This window comes from Piliocolobus tephrosceles, chromosome 1 (genome assembly GCF_002776525.5).
Source record: "Piliocolobus tephrosceles isolate RC106 chromosome 1, ASM277652v3, whole genome shotgun sequence".
NCBI lineage: Eukaryota > Metazoa > Chordata > Mammalia > Primates > Cercopithecidae > Piliocolobus > Piliocolobus tephrosceles.
The window spans coordinates 119,452,988-119,478,935 of NC_045434.1; the positions used below are offsets into that span (position 1 = coordinate 119,452,988).

Genomic DNA, 25,948 nt, shown 5'->3' on the forward strand with positions numbered 1-25,948 from the left:
AAAAAAAAAAAAAAAAAAAAAAAAAAAAAAAAAAAAAAAAAAGAAAGGAAAACGTAAGCACCAGCTGCCAGTCTTTTGGTTGTGCACCAAAGGGACCTGGGCAATGAGAACCCCTTTTATGGATCAGTTCCATCTATGCCTTGTTCCTGAAGACAGGAAGTACCTTCTCAGTAAGGGACTGCTTTTTAAAAAGTTATCTTGATCTCGAACAATGTCTCTGGTCACCTAGAACCCAAAAGTTTAACACTGAAAGCATCCAAGTGGTCCACTTGCTCCCAAACATGTCTCTTTTTCAGCCACTAGATTAGGGTGTCATAAGGACTCTTAAGGCTCCATTACACATGTACTCTATAGAAAGGATTATCAACATTATTGAAGAGAACTTAAATAGAGAGAACTTGATCAAAGTTTAGAAGGCTTATGCCATTAAAGATGCGATTGTTGTTATATAAAAAGCTATGAAGGCCATCAAGCACACAACAAGAAATTCCTGCTGGAGAAAATTGTGTTCAGATGTTGTTCATGACTTCACAGGATTTATGACAGGGACAATTCAGGAAACCATGAAAGATACTGTAGATATGGCAAAAGAAGGTAAGGGGCAAAAGGTATCAAGGTGTGACTCTTAAAGAAATTCAAGAACTAATAGGTACCGCACCAGAGGAATTGAAAGGTGACTTGATGGAGATGAGTGCCTCCAAACGAATGCAAGACAATGAGGAGGAAGACATAGAAGACACTGCCAGAACACAGATTGACATTAGACAATCTGGTAGAAGGATTCAAATTATTCCAGATTACTTCTGACTTCTTTTGTGACATGGACACTTCTATGATACAGGCACTGAAATTAAAGCAAATGATGAAAGAAAGATTGGTACTACATAGTCAACTTATTAAAAATAAACATGTTTAGACAAAATAAAGTAAAAAGTCAGATAGAAATTACAATGTAATTTCTGTATACTTACACTAATAGTGTCTGCATTTCCTGTCTCCCTTCCCATCTCTTACATCTTTTCTGCCTCTGCCACCCTGGAGACAGCAAGATCAGCCCATGCTCTTCTTCCTCTTCCTTAGTCTACTCAACATGATGATAAGGATGAGAACAGTTATGACTATTCAATTTCACTTAAACAATGGTAAATATATTTTCTCAATCACATTTTTTCTCTAGTTTTATTGTAATAATGCAGTATATAATACATATAACAAAAAATATGCATTAACTATTTATGTTATTGGTAAGGTTTTGGGTCAAGAGTATGCTATTAGTAGTTAAATTTTGGGGGAGTCAGAATTATTTGTAAATTTTCAACTACACCGGGGTCAACATTGCTAATACCTACATTATTCAAAGGTCAACTGTATATCATACAGTCTGTTATCAAAAGAAAATTAAATGCATAAAACATTTAGCTAACACTATAATCAAATATAGGATTAAGAACTTTTGTAACATTAGACACAAATGTTTTAAAATTTTGTATCATTTGTTCTAGGTGTTGTATTGTACCACAACTTCATATAAACTTAAGAAGGCCAACTGACAAGACACATAAATATCAAATACTTTGTTATGCATGCATTCAAAAACACAAGATTTCTAAATCTAAGTTATGTATAATTTTGTTATGTTATATATAATTATGTATAATTTTGTAATCGATTAACTACAGTTACAAATCTGAAGTGACAGCAAAAAAAAAAAATGCAAGAAGATGCACCATTTATTACTTTTAGTAGAACCCTTTTGACTAGCTAATGCAAGACATAAGATACAAAGAACTACTTGGAATTTCTTTCTTGCAATGAGAAATGCTCCATAGTTTGCAATGTATGAATAAGATATGATGTTACCTACAATGTTGTTAAATTGATTGTATGGAAATACATTATAAGAGGGTTTTATTACTAAATGAATTACTAACTAAAACCAATAGTTATCTTTAAGAGAAGCTATGCAACTGTATTGTTTTATTTTAGAAGAAAGAGGAAATAGTGGAGTATTGGTGAATTTGTACTGTTTAGATTACAGCTTTCATTTTTCAGTGGCATGTTTAATACAGCTTTGATTCATTACTGAACTTGATTATTCTCTACAAATGACGAAGCTTCTCTTATGGGAAATCTGTTGTAAGTATGCTAAGGTCATCTGTTTTCATTTGTAACATAATCACCACATATTACTTATTTTGGATCTCTAAATATTATCGTCTCCTTCCATCACATTTTTTTCTGACAAGGTTTCATAGAATTTGTCTTCTTATTAACTTCTTGTTACAAATGGTATTCCAATGCCATAAAAAAGGAGAGTTAAAGAGAATAAAAATCTCTGCCCACATAAAAGTTTTGGTCCAGTCACTAATATTGTAAACCATGTATGAGATCAGCATAATTCTGTTTCCACAAAAAAAAAAAAAACAAAAACACATTATTTTCATTATAAGAATATCTGTTTGTCTTGAAGTGATAAAACTGCTATGATTATATTTTCATGTTACTGTATGTATCTGTTAAATATAGCTTCCTCTACTCAAACAAGTATTATGTACTATTGCCTGCTAATTGACAGGTAGAGATGTAAAAAAGATGGTAGAACACATCTTGGGAAGAGGGAAAAGCATGTGTAAGAACAAACAACAAAAAATGTATTTAGAGAATGGATAATAAAAATGTACTATTATAATCATTCAATGAACCCACCTCTGCAAATTCATTTTCAATCTGCACAGTCATATCAAAGATTTTTAAATGGATGCAGAATTTTCAATAATTTCTATGTGTGATTTATTTAAAAATTATGCTGATTTTATCCTACATAGATAGATAGGTATGTAGGTGTGGATAGGTAGAAAAGTTTAGGTCAAGAAACAAGTGTAAAAAGAAAAAAAGCTCTTTGACAAATATGTTCTAAGAAGTTATCTCAAAGAGTGGTACAACTCTGTAGTTTTATCTATTACCTCAAAATAATGGAAACTTCTAAATATGGTTATGGCTGTTAAGGTTATTAAATTAACACCATCATAAGTAATTTCACTTTCTATGATTTTGCAATCTCTATTTTGCATGATCCATTCCGTCAAAAAGAATTATCAGATGTAGTGAACTTCATGCCATTTATGTTTATAGAAAATAAATACCTGCAGTAACATTTATGATATTAAGATAAAAACAGATGCAATATGTTGTAAATTCTTGGGGGCAATAACTTTCAAATGTATTTGAGTCCTAATTAGGATTTCTTATATTTAAAAATAGGATATATATTCCGTGAAAGGTTGATGGAGATTTTGTACTCGGTATGTGTCTGATATCTCAATTCATTGTCTTTTAAATGTGGAAGTAAAAGCAAGCAATGTCCACAGCCCCTGTTTATATATTTTAACCCTTAGGAAGTATAATTTCTAGAAAAATCAACAGAAGATGGAAATATTAAAGGCATAAATGTACGAGAGGGATATTTCAGTGTGGCTACCAACTTCTTCCTTTTTATATTATTGAGAACACTTTTTTTACATTCAAAGAAATGAAATTGCTTAAGTAAGGTTGAATGATGCAGAGTAAGAGAGTTTGCCATTTACCCTTTCTTTGCTCTTGTGAAGCAGGTATTCTGTCTTTTCTTGAGCCCTAGATTACAGAAGTGTTTGAAAGATTAGAAATGGTCACTTTTCCCATCCCACTATCCATCTATCAGTGAATTCTTCCTCAAGTAAAAATGCAAGTCAGACGGATAGAAAAACTATATTTCCAGGTATGGCTGTGCATATGGGGTAGTGGGGCTATTTCAGTTGGGGGAACACTAATGGAATATACCATTTATAACTAAAAGAAGAATATAAGTCTCTTTATTTATTTATGCATAGTGTTTTCAGATGACCAAAATCCCTAGATAGATAAATAGATACACATCAATACCTAACCAAAACATGTAATTTCAATAAGCTATTCACAAATGACTGTACACATCTATAAATTACCACATTTATCTATCTAAAATCTTGTGCCTTGGATGACAAACGCACACTGATAGACTGCACTGCAAACTTTGTTTAAAGCACTAAATACAATGTCAAGTCCTCTGTCAATGACAGCAGAAGGTTCCAGTGCACTATTTGTTTCATAATCCTGTATTTAGCTGACTCTTTACTTCTCTGCAGCTCAAGTTGCCGGCAAATGCTGAACTGGATGGAGCACGAGAGTCAATCCTTGTTCGGTTAACAAATTCCCCGCAAAATATCCCCCCTAAACCCCCAGGAGCTGTAGTGATGTCATATCCGTTGTCCAGGTCTCCACACCTCTCTCAGCAGTTACTCCCTTTATCTATTCCTTGGGTCAAAACTTTTGAGGTAGGCTGGCTATATAGCAGCGGAGGAGAGGGTAAACTGGGGCGCGCGGGTTGGAGGAGCTTCAGCACCGCGGCCAGCGCCCACTGCAGCCCAACCCACTCTCTTGAGCTCCCGGACTCCTAGCTCTGAGAATGCCTGCGGAATGATCGCCCCCCAGGGCGGCTGCCGCCGCTGCCGCTGCTGCTGTTATTGCTACTGCTGCTGCCGCCGCCTCTGCTTCCACTCTGCTCTGACTGGCAGGCAGAAAGTGCAACTGACGAGGGAAAGGTCTCTGCAGTGAGTGGAGTGCCTACATAAAAGAGAGTAAAGAGGGGGCAAAAACCCAGATCAGAATGCAGGCGACGTCCAACCTTCTCAACCTCCTGCTGCTGTCTTTGCTTGCCGGCTTAGATCCTTCCAAGGTATGAACAATATTTTGAGTCTTGTTTGAAATATATGTGCAATATGTAACAAACCTAACAAAAATGCAAATAAATATGTCAAAAACGGCACGAGAGACAGCTCTTTCAGCTACCTTATGGTGCCTGGCATATCCCCACTGCCTGGAAGATAACAAGGTGAACTACCAGAGGAATAGCTCCTCAAGGTAGAGTCCTACCGCGCGGGGGCGGGGGGGACCAGGAGAAAATATAATGTGCATGGGCAGCGGGCAATGCGGCTCTCCGGGGAATTTCGCTTATTCCGTGTCCAACTGCTTAATGCTCTCTTTTGAAGCCGGACGGGTAATGCAAAGGAGTTTGCAGTAGAAACAATGCAATTTATAAACATGTATTAGGACATGGTGAACCGTTTCTTTGTTGAAAGCAGGGAAGCGTTTTCCAGCTGATCCTGGTCAATAATACTCCCATCGCAGACGTGCTGCGGTTTGTGTCCAAAACATTTGGGATGCTGCTTGTAACACACATGGCAGAGCAGCAGAGCTATACTCTCTGCCATGGCTGAGAGGCGTTGGTGAAAGCAGCTTGTGTTTGTTTCTTTCTTTTCATTAAGAAAATTAGGGGGCACTGAGGAAGTTCTGATTATCAGTGTTAAGAAACAGAAAGTGAGAACCTTAACAAACCAAGGAGGACAATAGGAAGGATGAGCTAACTCGTAGATGTTGAACTCTGTAAATTATCTAGTACTGGCAACTAAAGTGAACGCTAAACTCCTTTGATAAAAAGACAGGAAAATATGGACAAATATTTTCAACGATCTCTGAGAAAAGTCTTGATGACAAAGTGAGATAATTTGAAAGCTTCTAAGAAAATCATAATGATAGGGAATAAGAGATAAGCCACCTGGTGAAAAAGACTAAGAGATACAATTTATTATTTTACTTATTTAACTGGCCAACAGCAATTTGACACTATAGGAAGAATGATTCCATGCTATAAAACTAATAAAAGCTATATCTTGGAATATTATAAAGTTATTTTTAAAGCTTTACATCATGTGTGCAGTGTAGACAAATTAAGTTTCCTTTCATTACTGAATAGAACTAAGATGTAATAAAGCATAATTTAATACTGTGGTTGTGATACTTGTAGGCCTGATATAGTATACAGTTAAAACTTAGAATCATGTCATATATATTTGTAATCATTTCTGTACTCTTTCATATTTAGAGAGACCTGATAAGAATAAACTCATTTTATTTTAAAGCTTTGATTGTACTGGTATTATTGAGGTAAACGCTTCACACTGTGTGAATGTCATCTTAATAATCTTAAAGGCATATTTTATATACTAAGGTGTAACTTTAAAGCATTTTATACTTAGGAAAAAAGTGTTGATTTTGTTTTTATATATTTTTTTCTTCTTGACTCTGCACCCTGTAGTGACACATTCTATCCACTGCCACTCTTTTTATATTATATATAGCTTAAAACTTTTGAATACATTCCATTATATATCTGATTTGGGAATATTCTTGGTAGAACATTTTTTAAAGCAAAGTTAATCACTAAGTTACTGCAGAAAAAGTCACTTGACTTAAAGTGAGTTTTAATGTAGAGCTTCATTAACAATTTTTTGTGTGATTTGATTTGTCTGGTATTTTTGATGCATAAATATCTTCACTGTTTGCACCCCTTTCTTTCCAAAATTAAATATGTAGATAATTTTCTGTTAAATATGAAGACAAGTTTTTATAATAAGCAATGCATCTTTGGTCAATATAATCTTTTCTAGTTTTGGTGAGTTTATTTGTGTGTATTCAATGCTATAAAACTTTTTAATTTCTTCAGAATGAACTGTGGATATTTGCCACAAATGAGTTAAAAAATCCAGGGAAGGCATACATTAACTTTTCAAACTGTCCTTCTCAGCTTCCACATACTGCAATACAGTGTGCAAAGAACAAAAGATGATTTTTTTCAAAAGATATTTGTTCTACATCATAGACATTACAGAGAATGTTAAAACTTTCAAAACAAGTAATTTTAATGTTGTAAAAAGTTTTAGGACTTTTAGACAAAACATTGCTTTAAAAAATGAAGAGAAGCTACTATTGTATTATATTATATATTTATATAATATGTATTTATATTGCCCCCCCAAAAAACATTACAGATGGCACCATTGTGTCCTCAAAAGAATTGTCAATTAGGTTACAAGCTAAGAATTTTCTACAATTTTATTTTTTATTCCACTAGTTACTTAAGGGCTTAGATTTTAAAACTCAGGATTCATAAAGCAAATTATATATGGTGAAATTAAAATCAAAAATCCACTAATATAGTACTACAAAAAATACAGTTTTTGGACAAATAAGAAATAATTTGTGATAACACTTAAGTGAACAGAAATGCTAACCAACCGCTTTTTTACCTTTTAATACATTAGGAATGATATATATCATAATCAAATTTTCAAATTATTTTAAGTATTATTCTATATTATTATATTTTCTATTTATTGTAAACATGCATGTGTGTATATATATATATATATAACATGGATAAACAGAAACTGGCAAAATAGGAGAACTCTTAAAATTGAATAGAGTTTTTTAGGTATAGGATTTTACATATATCAAATTTTGGAAATCAACATCTTAGAAAGCACTTGTTATATATCAATTCACCTGAAGACAACTGGGTTTTCTAATAACAGTACCAATTCTATTTCATGGAAGACCGTATAATATTTACTTTTATAATGCTGTGTGTGTGTGTGTGTGAGTGTGTGTGTGTGTGTGTGTGTTCTGTCACTGAAGCTTACAGGTCTTATATGGCCTTTTATAAAGTGCTTAAGTATCGCCATCTTATGGTAAGATAAGTTACTTGTAAGTCAATATTGTTTTTAAATTTTTAAAAATGGCCAAGATCCATTGTTCAGAGACTGAGCTTAGTTTCAGCATGTACTTAATTTCTTTTCTCTCATTTACTGTTTCAAAAAATTGGCAAGATTGATATTCTCTTCCAACAAAGGAAGGCAATTCACACTAAGTAATTATTTGTATTTTTGTAGGGACAGATGATCAATTTTTCTTTTAGGAAATTTGTTTGAAATACTTTTTATTAATTAAAGTATAATTAGTACATTTCCAGTTCTTTTTAGAAAAACTCAGATGTATATCACTGCCTATTTTAAGGGAAGTCTATTAATTTCATTTGTAATGGAGTGTTTGAATTATAGATAACATGCCAAATCATCATTCTATAAGCAAAATTTCAAACACTGAAAGCTTGTTAGGAATTCAATTATTGCTCAATTTTACAGGGAAAGAACTATTTCTGTGTAGGGAATTTCTGAGGGCGGCTGCTAGATGGCATCTCTGTGCTTTTAAACTGAAGGCATTGATTTCAGTAACGACCTTCATAGTAGGAGAGTGGACTTCTTTCTGTTGCAAGAAGATTTTTAGCGGGCCATTATTTGAACATTGTAACAAAACAGTAATTCCTGTGAATCAGAACCATGAATTTCTCTGCTCTGAACTATAAGGATAGGAGGATATAAATATGACTGTGCAGATTTCAAACACAACATTGACACTGGAGCCAGCCAGATACTTGAGGAACAGTTAAAAAGAGGTGACATGGCCATATCTACACACCATTGTGACTGCTAAACTTTATATAAGTCATACTTGTTTCATAAATATATCAGAAAATGCCCTATGAGGGGAGTTGTACCGAGTTTGAGGAAACATTTACTATCTTCTTATGTAGAAATACGTTAAACTTAACTTCATGATACTTGCTGACACTACAGACATAAAATATAACAATGATTCAGCAATAATCTCCATCACTAAACTGTGATTTCTGTTCAAGACAACCCAGACAATTAGATCTGTTGCCCTAAATAAGATGATTGCTTTAAAGTCCTATAAGCACGATGAGAATTAGGAATGTTTTAATAATTATATTATTGAATGTTTCAAAATGTAATATACCATACAACCTTCATATTTTGATATTGCTAAAGAAAATAATCAGACTTAAATTGTCTAATGGTAGCTTTCATACATAAATCTAATTAAAGTTCTTGTTCTTACTATTTTTAAATGAAACTGAGGAAAAGCAAAAAAGCAAGAGAAATAAACTGAGATTACTACTTGCTTTAAAATTCACCTTAAAAATCTGTCTTTTCCTGTTTCTCCTGTGCGCTAGAGACATCGTCTTCATAACAGGATCAACTCAAATTAGAACAGAAATATGGATTGATGACATTTGGCAAGGACCTGTAATTATGCACCAGTAAACCCTGATATGGCAAAAACTGAAGAGTTCAAGGCAGCCTGTCTATGTTTTGAAGGAGCAAATAGCTTCCTGGTCTTATCTTTTCTCATCTTCCTTAACCTGATTAAACTTTTATTTTGGAAGAAGTAAATATTCTTTCTCACTCTTTCTCCTGGCAACTACAAACAGTTAAACGGCATCACCTTTCTTCATTTTTCTTTTAAGATTTTTACTGCTTATAGCTTTGCAACTATTCTCTTTACAAAGTGGCTATTGTAATGATCGATGCTCTGTTGGGTGGGAAAGCAGCACAAGTGGGAGAAACACAGGGGATTCAAGGCCCCTCATTTCTAGACACTACCTCTTCTACTGATGATATACATAGATGTGACTTTGGGGAAGCTGTGATTTTGATGCCCATACCTATAGAATGAGGAGCCTAGACATTCTGAAAACTTTGTTAAACTCTAAAATGACTCTTTTTAATAATATGTGACCATTTATCAAAAATTAACCAATTCTTTTGTAGGGTCTAGCTAGTAATATCATAAACTTTGTGAGACCTGAGAATGAGCCTCCCTGGATAATATCATGCAGTTTTCATCTGCTCGGTTTCACATTTAAAACCTTCAATTTTCTACTTTCTGCCTCACCACTCTGCTTCCCGCCTGTATTCATAGACACAATCCATATGCTCAGGCTTCAATCTATTCACCTATCAAACATTGCTCCCCTGAAGAGATCATTCATTAACTTAGTAGGTCTGAAAACCAACATGTTTCGTACTTCAGCCATAAGTATTTTATTTAACTGAAAGTCATCTAGGGAAAAGTAAAGTAAAAACTTGTTTCCCATATGAAAGGAAGTACTGGATGTATTAAAGAGATGTGAAAGGTATTTGGGAGGGCTACATATTCTGTTGCTGACTCTTCTAGGCAGACACATCCTTAAGGATTTTGGACTGGCAATTATTTTTAAAGCTTCAATTTTTGTGCTAAGAAAATATATAAAGAAAAAATGTGAGACCGGATAAAGCTTCAGCTTAAAAACTAAGACCTTGCATCTGATTTACGTAAGTATTAATTAAACATCAATTTACTTAAAAGCATTAAACACAACTTAATTTGCAGTAGTGGAACTAGAGAAATACGCAAAACCAGACCGTTTTCTTGGTAGGTTAGGTGAAATTAATTACAGTGAGTCGCTGGGATTATCTGTACATTTCCACATATTTGAGTGAAATTATTTCCCAATAGTATTCAAGTATTAGGACAATATCAAAGTTATGTAAACGCTCATTACCCTGGTTTAAATCTACAATATGATGTTGAAATGGTGGTCCTTGAACATTTTAGTTCACCTAACACTGGTCATTAATCTATTCAGTCTATGCCCACTTACCAATCAAAAATCACGAAGTACATTTTTAATGAAACTAATGTTATTATGACAATATTTTAAATACAATTTTAAAATTTGTACTTTCAAATCAGTGTAAAAGCAGAAGCTAGACATGAAATAAGAAGTGGCTTTCAGCTCTAATAGTAAAACTTTTCAATAGTGAGTTAACCTATCTGAAGTTCAGTTTTCATAACAATGAAATAATACAACAGCAATGGAACTTATACAATTATTTATGATATTAATATATGCGAAAACATATTTTAAACCATGAAGTTTAGTGCAAATATTCCACTTACATCAATCAACCTATAACCAAATCTAAAGTCTATTGTGGACCACATATTAAGGACTGATAATAATTAAAAAAAGCTTATCATATTCCTTCACTCTTGCAGTTTCCTCTTCTCAGTTTTGTGAAAAGTGAATATTGTATAAAGTTAGCATAGCTTCTCAGAACCAGTCCATCATTTTGGTCAAAGCTCCAATTTAAACTTGTCACCTTACAAGTTTACGTCATAATTATATCCAAAAAGTCACTTTTTACAAGTTTCTTAGGAAAAAATGTAAAACACGAAGTACGGTTTCATAATATCAAAGCTCAACCACATCAAGAAAAGAGCTTTTAAACTAATCATGGAGAAGAGATCACAGAAGGGAAAGATAGATTTAAACAAAGAATCTACCAACAGATAAAACTGCTTTTTTTGGCCAGTGTGCAAAGTATGGACTTCTTATGTCTTCGTAAACTATGCTAATGAGAAAGTAGTTTAAATTCTCTTGAAGATTCAAAAATAATATTAAAGACGGAAGGTCAGAAAAGGGATTTTCTCAAGTTAATCAAGGCAGAGGGTCATGGAGAAAAGACCACATGTAGGAATATAATTTCTCTACTCTTTTCTCTTGGATTGCTCTGTGTCCCTCTGCTTATATTCATCTTCTTGCTCTTCTCAGTAGAGACTTCTAAAGAGTTTTTCAAAAGACCTTGACCCTCAATTAGTTATTGTAATATTTCTGCTGATGTTGCTCATCCTATAGCAAATCCACTTCAGTAGCTCATGAGTTAATTTTTTTCTTTTCTATACTCAACCCATGTAAATAAAATGAAGGGTAAAAATCATACAAAAACAAACATGTAATGTCTAGAATAGACCCCACTTACGAACAACTAGTATTTTAAAAATGTTTAAAAATACTTGTACACCATACCATAATGAGGTTTAATTTATCTCTGTTACTTTCTATAAGAGTTTCCAGAATATTTGGGGGAATCTAAAATATGGAAATTGCATAAGACCATCTCTATCTACAGTGCCAGGTAATTTCAATGGCACTAATAAAAATATTCAAAAATGCAGCTGAAATTATAAAAAAATTATATTTCCAAGAACACTGATTCTTTTTGCATTAAAAACAAGGTGTTGTAAGGCATGTATCACAGAGCTATGCCTTCTGTTATTTTCATACCAAGCCTTCAGAAGTATAAAAATAAGTTTAGAGAGAAGATTGCAGATGCTGTTGTAGTCATGGTTTTGCCTCTCCCTGGAAAGCTTTTTTCCCTTTTCTCCATATGTCAAAATTTTACCTACATTTTAGGATGCAACTCCAGTACCACTTTTTCCATAAATTCTTCCCTGACATTCCTTGCACCCCAAGAGTAGATAATCCTGATAAACTAAGAACTCCTAGAAGAGAATCATGATGTTTTCTTTATATTTATATCTTTAGCTGCATGTACTATGTCTGACACAGAATAGTTGTTCATGAACGAAGGTTGAATTGTATTTCCTCCCTACCCCAAATTTGAAAAACAATTTCTAATCACTCTTCTTTGAAATAGTATTCAGAAGTATGTACACATACTTCTTTCTTACTTTATTAGTAGTTATTTTGTTGTATCTCTCTTATTAAATTGTGATGTATTCATTTATTGTATTTTATCCCTTCTAATAAATTATAAGGGCAGGTTCAGTGTTTTGGGAACTATCCTATTCTTTCCTATCTAGCAGCTAGCACAGTGTCTTATTGATATAAGATATTTAGTAAGTAGTTTTTGCATGAAAAAAATGAATATATGAAGAATAAATAAGTCAAGGAACACCTAATAAACTTGAAATCCTGGGTTAAATGATGCATGAATATAATCTATGTTTTTGATCCATTTTTCCATCAGACAAGATACTGAGGCAGGGAAGTGGGACTGAGTTTAGGAACCTTTAAAGCCTTAGAACTCTTATGCCAGGTTACTTATCTTGACTTACGCTACAAATTATGTTTCTTTAAATTTCTTATTAATTTCCTGCACACCCCACTATCCTTGGTGCTATTTTTGACTTGTGGTAGCTCTCTAGATTGCTACAACCTTAATACTCCTGTGAATTACCTGTGTTTAATGATGCTTGGTGGCAAAGTTAGCATATTCTCTTAGTGTCCATTTCATTTGCATGGACTTATAAGTACAAACATTTTATTAATGTGTACATGTTGTTTTGACTACTTTCATTGTATGTAATATCTTAGCTTTATTTGATAAATTAGTATATTACCTATATTTTTCCAACTCTTTTTAAAGACTGACTTTTTTTTTACGTATCTAAAGGTTGTGTTTAAATTATTATCTTAGTATATACACTTATAATGGTACTGTGCCATATAAAGAAAAGCCATATTGCCTCTATTTTTCTACTACATTATTCTAAGAACATAACACCACCATTAAGAATAATTTTTAATAATTAAAAACAAATATAAGTATAGTGGAGTCATATTAATCTGAATTGTAACTTCTAAATAGTATCAGAAATTAAATATTTTGTATGATTAACTTTGTGGTTTAAAACGCTCTGGAAAAAAAATATCAGCAATAAAATTGCTTAAATATTACAAATAAACAGATACCTAGATAACCCCAAAGGGAGGACATATTGAATAGACAAGCTTATTAATTTTTCCAACTAAGTTGAAGGTGATTAAGAAGCATTACCCCATGATGATTTAAATAATATTACTAGAGGGACCAATTCCAGATGGCAGGATTTCTTCAAATAGAGAATCAGTACTGGAAATGTTGATTAACTAGCACCAAAATGTCACTGGTAAAATATGACTTACAAAAGATGCCATCTCTCCTGGGAGTGATGTACATTTATGGCTGCATCGGGAATTATTTATCTGGAATCAGGACCAACAGTCATTATTTTTACACTTACGTAAGTTTTGTGTCAAAATGAAATCTTCATACATATCATTGTAGTAAAAACAAATTGAAATATTATTTGGCTCAAGACTCTCTAAAGACTTCTTAATATACTTATTATTTATAGATGCTACAGATATATTCTACTCTTTATGAAGTTGGGTACAAGAAACAGAGAGTAAAATGACTTCAATTTGATTGATCTTAAAGTACTCAAGGGATATGCAGAAGGAAATGTAAAAAGAGTACGGAAGCTTATGCCGAAGAGATAGCTATTGTAATATAATGACCCCAAACTGAGCAGAAGGTATTTGAGGGTAAGGAATCAAGTGAATGTAAATAATTCATTATTTATTCATTGCACCCCTCATTGATGCTGAAGCTTCATGACCTCCTTGTTGGTCAAATCAAGATAAGACTCCATATCTAAATATTTGTTCTAAAACAAAAATAAAACAAGACTTTAAGTGATAAAATTACAAATGAGTTTATATGTAGCATGGAGGTGAGCACATTCAAATACAGTTAAAAGAAAAACAATTGAGGAAAGCTATTTGTTTACATATCAGGGATGGTTTAAGTTGTTACAGATGATTCATTTGTCAATATGTATTTAAATATTTCAGTTAACTTTATTGCTTCCTACACCCCCCACCCCCCACACAGAGAATGATTATATTAATTAATATGAGACGTAGTTACCCTTCTATGACTGCTGGGATTAAACTTTGGAATAAGATCTTAGTTCAACTAATCTTAATATTTCTTAGAAAGAATAAATACAAGAAAGAAAAAGTCAAGAAAACATCATTAAGCTCCATTTTCTTTCCCTACTTAAATCTGAACTTTGCAGAGAAAGAGGAAACAAGCTTGACTGCATTTGGTCTATTTGTACGTAATGATATTGGAAAAGATCTTATTTCCCTCTCAAGAGACTGAACTAAATAATATTAATTTTGTATAAAAAATGGAGATTAAGGAAAAGAGAAATTATACCAAATCAGAGAAAATCATATACTAAGTAGGATATTGAAAAGTTTATAGTATTGTGGACAGAGTACCAAATTAGGAGTTAGCAAGGCAGGGACCTTATAACAGCTCTGTAACTATCTAGTTGTATGGCCCCGGGCAAGTCACTGAAGTTTTGTGCTTTCCATTTCCTCATGTACGAGATGAGTATGTTGAACCACCAAATGCTCTTATATTTTTGGTAGGTCATCCTGAAATGGGGCACATCAGTCTCTCAAAAATATAGCTCATTATTTTTTTCATTCATTTTACTTCTGCTCATAGCCTTTCAAATTGACTAAGTTAAAGGTAAAAATGTATATTGTTTTCATTTTGCTGAAAATCAGAATTAAAGTCTTGGAGAAAAATCACCGCAATTCATTGTATGCATATAGTGACACACAAAAAAAATACAAAATATATAAGCTCATTTCACATCCCAAGCATTATGGCATATTTAACATGTATTCTGTATCTTCCCTTTCATTAGTTTTTGCAAATTTAATTGAACGATTAATGAGTAAATGACTTTGTGTTCTTACTGTCTTTATCTATGAAAGTTAAAGCAAAAGAGATGGCTAAAGTTATAAGAAAATAGAGAGAACCTCTATTTCAAATCTATAACATAACTGATTGATAGTTATCTAGCTTCTGTCTATATGTTTCTAATATTGGGGAATAGAACAGTATTCAAGGAATAGGGTTTATTTTTAATCAGAAATAATTATGGGAAAGTTTCTTTCTATATTGAGTTACACATACTTCTAATGATATTTACTGCTACTGTGTTATGGTTTTTTGGCAAAATATAATAAAAATTGCATACTGACTATGGTAGACAAAATAACATCCTTCCAAAGATGTCTGCATTCTAGTCAGCAAAATCTATGCGTATGTTAACTTCCATGACCAAACGGAATTTGTAGATGAGACTAAAGTAGGGATCTTAAGATAAGAATATGATCCTGGATTTTCTGGGTAGGCTCAATATAATCAAAATGGTCCTTTTGAGAGGAAGACTGGAGACCCAGAATCAGGAAAAGAAGCAAGGATGACAAAAGCAGAGACTGGGGAGATGCACTTTTAAAATGGGGAAATGATGCACAAGCTGACCCATGCAGGCTGCCTCTAGAAGCTGGAAAGCCAAAAGAAATGGATGCTTCCAGAGACCCTTTAGAAACGAATGCAGCCCTACTGACAGTTTGATTTTAAGCTCATAAAAGTCTTTAGGTTTTTGTCTGCCAGAACTGTAATAAATTTGTGTTGTTCTAAACCATTAGGTTTGTGGTAATTTGTTACAGCAACAATAGAAACTAATACACTGGCTTATATATATTAGTAATAATTGGTAATTGCCTTATTAATTAATGTGTACAAACATAATCAGCCAAATAATGCTAGAGTCTATGATTGTGAATATGAAAATTAGAAAGACCATAGACATAAATTACAGTGTGGTCTAAGTATTATAAAAGAAGATAGCTAATATAGAAATGAAAAATTGCAGCCAGACACAGTGGCTCAAGCCTGTAATTCCAGCATTTTGGGAGGCCTAAGTGGGAGGATCACCTGAGGTCAGGAGTTTGAGACCAACCTGGCCAACATGGTGAAACCCCTCTCTACTAAAAATACAAAAAAAATTAGCTGGGCATGGTGCAGACGCTTGTAGTTCCAGCTACCCGGGAGGCTGAGGCAGGAGATCGCTAGAACCCTTGGAGGCGTAGGTCGCCGTGAGCCAAGATGGTGCCTCTGCACTCTAATCTAGGAGACAGAGCAAGACGCCTTCTCAAAAAAAAAAAAAAAAAACCTGCTTATTGAAGTAGGCTATAACTGTATAACTGGATTACACATAGCCCTAATTGAATTACATGAAAAGTTTAGGTTTTCCCTGATTGACATTTACAATATAAAAAATAAATCATTTTGTTGTTAGGTAAAAATCTGCCTATAGAATCTCACCTGCAATCTAACAACTTTCTGTTTGTTTCTTTGTTTGTTTGTTTGTCTTTGAGACAGAGTCTCGTGTTTGTCCTTTTGTTGCCCAGGCTAGAGTGCAGTGGTGTCCTCTCGGCTCACTGCAACCTCTGCCTTCCAGGCTCAGACGATTCTGGGCTTCAGCCTCCCGAGTAGCTGGCATTACAAGCCTGCGGCACCATGCTCAACTAATTTTTGTGTTTTTTGTAGAGCCGTGGTTTCTCCATGTTGCCCCAAACTCCTGACCTCAAGTGATCTACCCACTTTGGCCTCCAATGGTGCTGGGGTTACAGGTGTGAGCCACTGAGCGGGCCTAAGAATTTCATTTCTTTGCCATCATAGGTCTTTTAAAAGCACTGGATGAAAACTTCTTTACATTGTTTTGTAATCTTTTTTTTTTTTTTTTTTTTTGGTGAAAATACAAATAAACAGGCTACCCGTGATTCAATACAACGATGACTATGATTCCATTTTTTTCCTTCTCCATCGCTGTCATCAGTCAAAATGTGATCTATCAAAGGCACTGGCAAGTCTTCCAATGAAAGCAATTTTGTTTAGAAAACCAATGCATATTTCATAAAGAACAGGCACATAAATGATTATTGCTTAGTGACACATCTCTTAAAACATACCCAGGATTTCCTCTTTCATGTGCAATTGAGAAAAAAATAATTTGTGTTTTTGAGTTTACTTATTTAATTGCAGATAATTGAGAATTGCTATCAGGTTTAAGAAAATTTATAAAGAAAATTATTAAAGAAGAATATAATTAGTTCAGATATTAAAGAGTCTTAATGTTCTAAATTATCACATGGGATAGACTGGGCTACTGGCATTTATGTGGTAACTACTTTTTCAATATATACTTACAACTGGCACTATTTTAGGAGTTGGACACAAAACATGTTTTTATACAGTTTCTACCCTTCTGAAGTGCTTAACACTTTTTACTGGAGGACCCAAAGATGTTTATTAATAATTATAGTAGAGGATGACATGTCCCACAGCAGAAACCTGTATAAGACACAAGGAGAGAATGTGGCAGGGTTGAGGGTAGGGGACTTATAGCAGAATGGAGCATAGGAGAGAGTTCCCTGGGGACAGGAATCCTTAAAGAAAGGTTAACTAGACAATGAAGAATGAAAAGGTATTCCAGTATATGGCAACAGCATGTACGAAGTCAAAGATATGTACAAGGCTGTGAAACACTGAAGAGCTTTTTTACATGACTTGAGTTTTTCTTATCCTTAATTATGTGAGATGCAAAAGAGGCTGATGAAGATGTAAAAGAAAGAGAGCCACTGGTGGCATTAAAATGATAAAAGTATAATTACTCAAATATTCAGAAAGGCCTTCATATCCTTTCTTTCATTATTTTATTCATTCTATAAATACAATAAAATTCCATCATAATGCTACAATTTTGGCAACAAAGTTCAAATCATGTGTAATGGGTTGGTATTTTATAGAAAAAAATAACAAAATGACCAGAGTAAGCCTGTTATAGATGTTTGATATTGGTTCCAATCATCAATTACATGACAACTGTATTACCAAGGATTTATGGTCAAAATTTTTCAATGTATTTTCAGAATGTCTGCCATGTACTTAGATCTAAGATCTAAGGATACAGCAGTGACCAAGAAGACACAAATTTCTGCCCTAAAGCTTACAAAATAGATGAGAACAAATAATAAACAAACAAGTAAAAACATATGTAAGATAGTAAAATATCACATGGAGGGAAAACAATACAGATGAGAGAGAAACAGTGGCATATTGTAGTGTAGGGACAAATGATTGGAATCAGTATCATGGTACATGCAATACTTGAAAGCGAAGATGTGACGAAGGTGGAGAGAAGTATTTTGTAGATACTTGAGATAAATTGTTCCAAGCAGACAATTTTAAGTATAAATTCAATAAGCCAAGAGTATATGTGGAATGTTTAGAAAAGGGCAAGAAGGATAGTGAACTTCAACTAGAAGGAGCAAGAATGAGACCAGCAGGAAATGAGATAAGTGATTTATCAGAAGGCTAGATCACGTGGATCTCTGTGGGTGGTTTTAAGAATTCTGATTGACATGGAAAGATATTGTGAGTGTTGAGCACAGATGTGACATGACGTGATTTATGTCTTAAAGAACCATTTTTGCCTTCTGTGGGAAAAATTTGCTTTTGGTGGTAAGGGAGGGAGTTAAGAGAGCAGGTGATATAAAATAACTAGGTTAATGTTGACATTAGCTAAAAGGGAAGAGTCATGGATGACTCCAAATTTTTTGGCTTGAGCCAAAAACTTCCCAAAATTTTCACAACTGGAAGGGAATATGTTTCTTAAGATGGGAAATTTTGGTAAATGAGAGAGAAGATCAGGAGTTTGATTTTGAACATGTAAGTAAGTTTGAAATGTTTATTAGACATCCAAGTGGAATTGTAGAGTAGGTAGCTGTTATTTGAAGTTCAGGGGAGATGTCTGAATGGAATATATCATTTTGAGAATCATTAGTGTGCAGACAGTTTTTAAGCCCATGAAACTGGAGAATTCTGAGGAGTTTTGCTGTAAAAGAAAGGAGAAATAAAGTATACCTAGAGGAGAATATGGCATCAGACATGTTTGTTTTTGTTAATGTCTAAAATGGAAGAAATAACACTCTACTATGATGCTGATTGGAACGATACATGAGAGATTTGTTTTAAAATGGGAATGCAGAGACTTCCTTTAGAAGAACAGGTGGGAAGACAAAGTATATGATACAAATATTGTTGGCAGTTCAGCTAAGAGAGTGTGTGAGTGCATGGAAGCTCGCTTGTAATTGCTTTCATTTTCTCGGTGAAATAGGAAGCATGATCAGCAGCTGAGAGGGAGGATGAGTTATCGGTAGGGAGAAGAAAAGAATAAAGTTCTGAAAATTGCAATGAGGAGCAAGGAGGACAGCTTTTCACACTACCAGGCTCAGTGACAGAAGTGTGGCAAAGGGTTTGAGAGTTCTTTTGGGGCAGCTGTGTGTTCAGAAGAGAATCAGAGTTCAGTAGAAGTTAAAAGGTGAAAAATATTTTCAGAGAAATGAGCAGACATGAGGAAATGTCACTAATGATTGATTGTGAGTTCCTCACTTGTTGCAGTCTGGACTAAATCGGTAATGAATCTTTCATATGCATTGAAAGACAAGCCTGAGTTTTCCCCAGGAACTAGTTTTATTTTTTTCACTGACCCTACGAAAAGGTTTAGTTAGCCCAATTTTCTTCTGATGTGGAAAATGCACAAAGCCATAAACTAGTTGGAGGGCATTCAACACAAAATATAATAGAAAGTGGGAGGATGTATCACTCCCTTCCCTCTCACTCTGGGCCAGATTCACCCGAGGTGGTTGTGTTAGTGCATTCTCACACCGTGGCGAAGAAATACCCAAGACTGAATAATTTATAAAGGAAATAGTTTTAATTGACTCACAGTTCCACATTGCTGGAGAGGCCTCAGAAAACTTACAATCATGGCAGAAGGCAAAGGCGAGGTGGGCACCTTTTTCACAGGGTGGCAGGACAGAGTGACTGCAAGCAGGGAAAACGTCAGATGCTTATAAAACCATCAGATCTCATGAGAACTCACTCACTATCTTGAAAACCCCATGGAGGACACTATCCCCATGATCCAATCACCTCCACTTGGTCCCACCCTTGACATATGGAGATTATGGGGATTATAATTTGAGGTGAGATTTGGGGGTGGACACAGCCAAACCATACCATTCCACCCCGGCCCCTCCCAAATCTCATTTCTTTTCATATTTCAAAACCAATCATGCCTTCCCAACAGTCCCCCAAGTCTTAACTCATTCAGGCACTAACTCAAAAGTCCAAAGTCCAAAGTTTCATCTAAGACAAGGCAAGTCTCTTCTGCCTATGAGAATAAAAATCTAGAGCAAGTTAGTCACTAGATACAATGGGAGTACAGGCATTGGATAAATGCTCCCATTCTAAATGGAAAAAAATGGCCAAAACAATGGGGTTATAGGCCCCATGCAGCTATGAAATCCAAAGGGCAGTCGTTAAATCTTAAGGTTCCAAAATAATCTCCTTTGACTCCATGTCTCACATCCAGGTCATGCTGATACAAGAGGTGAGCTCCCATGGCCTTGGGAAGCTCCATCCCTGCGGCTTTGCAGGGTATAGCCTCACTCCCAGCTGCTTTCAGTGGCTGGCATTGAGTGCCTGCAGCTTTTCCAGGTGCACAGTACAAGCGTCGGTGGATTTACCATTATGGGGTCTGGAGGATGGTGGCCCTCTTCTCACAGCTCCACAAGGCAGTGCCCCAGTAGAGACTCTGTGTGGGGCTGCAACCCCACATTTCCCTTCTGTACTGCCCTAGCAGAGGTTTTCCATGAGGATTCCACTCCTGCAGCAAACTTCTGCTTGGACATCTAGGCATTTCCATACATTCTCTGAAATCATTCCACATTGCTGGGGAAGCCTCAGGAAACTTACAGTTATGGTAGCAGGTAAAGGAGAAGCAAGCACCTTTTTCACAAGACAACAGGATGAAGTTAGTGAAAGCAAGGGAAACACCAGATGTTTATAAAACCATCAGATCTCATGAGAATCCACTCACTATCACGAGAACAGCATGGGGGAAACTGCCCCCATGATCAAATTACCTCCACCTTGTCCCACCCTTGAAACATGGGGATTATGAGAGTTACAATTTGAGGTTAGATTTAAGTGGGGACACAGAGCCAAACCATATCAGTGGTCATATTTTACTCAAGGGAAGACTCATCCATTGAGTGTTAGAGGTGGATATGATATAACTATGAAAGAAGGGCAAAGTAGACAGCAGGTAGGACTATATATTTTAACAACATTTAGTCAAAACTCCACACTGAAAATTCCCTTGGAACATCTGTAAAGCAATGTAAAAATTAACCCATGTTTAAGAGAATGTATTATTTCTGCAGCCCCCTACAAGACATACAGAAGAATAGGGTTCACTTTTGTTCCTTCCAAAAATTCTAAGACCAAAAATAAAATTTAATTTAAATATACTACGTTAATGGAAATAAACTTGTCATTTGTTACATTTAGCAATTTATTTCTGCTCTAACTTATGCCTAAGGAGACATGGATCACATATGGCTCTTAATCTATTATACAATGTCTTTCTAATTATCCAACAAACATAAAAGAAGAAAAATGTTAACTTTAGTTTTATGTGACTAAAGCAAGAAAAAAAAAAAAAGACCTATGTGACATTCTTTCCATTTCCCTTGCTATGGGATGATATAATAGAATGAAAGGAGTACATAAAGTACTGCAATGTTGTTGAGCTATAAATCTGAAAGTGAAAAAATTAAAGTGCCTGTCTGTGTGAGCATATATATGTCTGGTGTAAAAGAGCAAGAGTTTGATCTGGTAACTATTAAGAGTGAAACCTCAATGATCAAAACTAATTACATTAATTCTAGAAAAAGTAAGTGAATGACATAAATTACATAATTTTTTAAAAGCACTTTATGATTTATAAATTACATAATAACTTAAGGTAATTCTATGAATTTTATTTGAGTTGTTGTCTTAGACATATTCTTAAAACTCATTGAAAAACTAAATGAGGTGACTTTCAAATTATCCTATCAATTAAATACACATAACGATTTAAAATTATTTTTTCATATAATTTAAAGTCTTACTGAAAATTTCATTTACTATAAGAAAACTCATACTTTTTCTTCTCTGTGGGAAAATCTTATCTTTAATCTCTCTGGGAATTATTATGTGGTTCAAATGATGCAAAATTTTAATAAATAATTTTTCTTGTTTGAAATTACAATAAAAGATTTGTCTCATTTGAAGCATGTTACTTCTCTCCAAATCACACATTTCTCCATAATACAACTGGGAAAATAATACTTCCCTCAAGGGACTACATAAACATTAAATCACATAACATTTTGAACTGAATCCACTGCCTGGCATTTATTAAATGCAAGATAAACAGTAACTTATTTTTCAGTAAATTAGTCTTCAAAAAATATTGCTCATGCTATATGTTCTACCTTATAACTAATGTACTAAATCTGTAACCTGATGTTACCTATTCAGTTCATCTTATTCAACTTTACATGATTCCAGTATATAAGAAAGAAACAACGTATAAACATATTATTTTTCATAAACTCTCTACCTGTTCCTAACCCCTCTTCGCGAAGTTTAATGTTTTCAGGTTAATTTATGAAGCAATGGTGTTAAAGTGTTTGTGTTCATGAGAAAAAAAGAGAAAAAAAAAAAAAAAAGAACACACACACAAAGACCCTTCTAAACATAAAAGGGTATATTTGATGGAACAAATCATGAGCACAACTATTAAAAAAATACAGCAACCATTGATTTGCCATGAGAGTTGACTAAAGAGAGGTGAAAGGAAGCCATTTTAAATATTCTGTCTTTACTCACTTACAGATCATCTATACATCACTTCTAGTATTAAACATTCTTTTGCATAAAGTAGGATAGAATTCAACTAACAAGTGATCCTTAAGGTCCCTCCCAATTCGGAAATGTATTCTAATCCAACAAATCTTTGCTGAGTACATGTTCAGCTCAGGTCTCCCAGATGTGATTTTAGTTTGTTCCAATTCTCTATGCTCTTTTTGTACTCATGAGCCATTTGGTATTTATTCATAATCACAGTTAGTATTGAAGGAAAAGAGAAATACAAACAGATCTAAATGTGACTTTTTGTTCTGACTCTTAAGCAAGGTAGAATATCTGCAAAAACTCAAAAATTAGCTTAAAATGACCATTTTAATAATCACGTGAAAAGTTTCTCCAACTGCTATGGTGAAAATGTTTCAAATGAGAAAACTGTTGATTATAATCTCCAAATTCATTTCATTTAATTATAAATGCTTTTATACTCTTCCATTTTAATAAAAGATGTTAATTCTACCTTCTGAAAAATTGTTAAAACACATGGTTTGTATAACTACTACTGAGATTTCCAGAGTAGTTTTTTACTCTGGAAATTTCTAGCTTACTATCACCTAATTTTTATTGAAAGCATTGTTTAGGGCAAATTATTCAGGAAAGGTTTTAAAAATTGTCCATGAGCTAGGGGGATATATACTCCTATAAAGGCAGCTTTCCACTTTGAATTGCTTCTAATAAAATATACCTTACTATCAAACCAAGTTAATCTTTAATGTATGTATTAAGAGTTTTGAGATTCTTAGAATAATTTAGATTCTTAGAAGGGAAGAAAGGAAAAGTTATATTTCTTGGAATCCAGTATATGGTGAAGACTTCAAATTATTTTTCTAATTTACAGTATAACATAGTGGTTAAAAACTCATGATATGGAGGTGATTTTTTTGAGTGTGTACTTATTAGCAGTAGAATCTTGAGAAATTACAAACTTCTACAAGCCTGAGTTTACTTATATACAAATTTAAGGAAAAAAAGAAGTCTGACTTACAAGATTATTATGGGAAGTACATGAGATACTAGTGTCTGGCAGCATCTGAAACACAACAAGACAGAAATAACCAAAAACACTAATACCAATTATAGCCTCATAGCTACTTCTATTATTGTATTAGTATTTGTATCTGTGTGTAATTGTCTCCTTTTAGGTTACCAATTATGTAAATCCTCTCCATTTGGTGAAAAAGGCATGGGTGCAGCTAAAAATCAGCAATAGTCTGTCCAGTCTTGGGCAGCTGTCCAGGGACCAGATGGTCACTACAGTCTACCTGGATACAATGCAGTTCAGCTACTGATAATACCAGGTCAGAGTTCCTTAAGTGGGATTTAAACACAAAATGGAGTAATTTAAAATTATTTAATCAGACAGAGCAAGACTCTGTCTCAAAAAAAATTATTTAATTATATATTTGGTAAATTTATTTTAAAATAACAGAAATACCCACACATCACCAATTGCAAATTGACTGTATTGTTTTGGAGTGTTTTGGAGACTTTCATGTCTCAATCTTATGTTCTTTTCTACTCTCTCCTTATTAATTATTCAAAGAGCTTAAAATCTCCCATTAGAATTTAATAATGTCCACTTAAGTATAGCTAGACTTTTGTTAACTTGTAGAAAATCCTTAAAAGTTTGCTATTTTTTTCTTCTGTCGTTTCTTTCTTACTTTGCTTTTCTTTCATGCTCTTTCTTTGATTTTTGCATAATCTTTGTTTCCCTGATATTTTCAACTCTCTGTGTGTGGGTACTAAGCTGCGTTCCTCCCTGTGTCTCCTGAATATTCTTTCCTCAATATAGTAGCCTCTGTGCAATGGGCTACATTCTGCTACCTTCCCCTTACTTCTGCTATCTCTTGTGATAACTCTGAGCTGTGTGGAAATAGCAATCTCTGTTGAAATCATTGTACTCCTTGTTGTGTTACAAGCATTAATAATAAGTGGTTTACCTTTTCTGTGACAGCGGTTACTTGTAGTTTCAAATGACATTTTGCTGGCTGCAATGAGACTATTTTTATCCTCAAGAAAACATTGATATTTTGACAGAAAAGACTGGCTGTAAGTCAACTGCCAAAAAAAACCTATTCCCTTAAAAAAAAAAATACAGCCAACTATTTCATATGTGTTAAAGATTTCTCTATCCACCACAAAAAAGGACATATTTTTAAAACTGAAAACTTTTGTTTTAATGTTTTACTATTAATTATATAATGTCCACAGGATGTTGCTTATATTTCCATAGAAATAAAAGCATCAGCATACAGATAATAAGCTTAATTTCATTTCTAAAACTAAATGCATGTATGTGATTTAGCCAGATATTTACTTTCTATCCATGAGACTATGTAAGTGTGTTAATGTGTCACTGTAAGTGTTAATATAAATGTTTTCTGACAATATCCACACCACTGTCCCCAAACAGCAATTGTTTACCTAGGAGAAGTCTAGATGTAGAGTTAATTTCAGATAATTGAAATAATTTGCTTCCTGTGGAGCAGGGATAATTATATGATTTACTTCCGTCTTTAAAGCATGTCCCTCCACAGACCATGAACTGATGAGTTTATATTGGCTTCTCATTGTTGAGTTAAAGTCGTAATCAACTCAGGAGACAAGTGCCATGGTAAAGGTGACTGAGAAAGAGCTTTCTGACATCTCTTTTATGAAAGATAGAATGAAGAACCCTGAAGAACAACAAAAATGTTATTTCACGTTCCCAATTTAACCTGCACCATTTTCTAGAGAACATGGCTCAGAAATACATCAGGAACAATCCCTAGTACATGGGGCTTATACTCTAGTTGTGAACCCAGGACCAAACAAAAAATAGATAGGCAAATGTCAAAACAATCTAGTATTTGCAAATTGTCTGCCACAAG

The 25,948-nt window shown here is 34.0% G+C and overlaps 1 protein-coding gene across 2 annotated transcripts in view; it reads left to right on the top strand.

The window, feature by feature from the left end:
* Window positions 1–4,262: 4,262 nt before the first annotated feature.
* The window catches only part of OLFM3 (olfactomedin 3), a 199,845-nt gene continuing 178,159 nt past the window's right edge, over window positions 4,263–25,948 (top strand). For both annotated transcript variants that reach the window (XM_023191308.2, XM_023191307.3), the window contains exon 1: window positions 4,263–4,750. Coding sequence is in view for 1 of the 2 variants with exons in the window: in XM_023191307.3 (XP_023047075.1) it covers window positions 4,682–4,750 (69 nt within the window). In the remaining variant the exon portion in view is untranslated. The remainder of the gene's footprint in view (window positions 4,751–25,948) is intronic.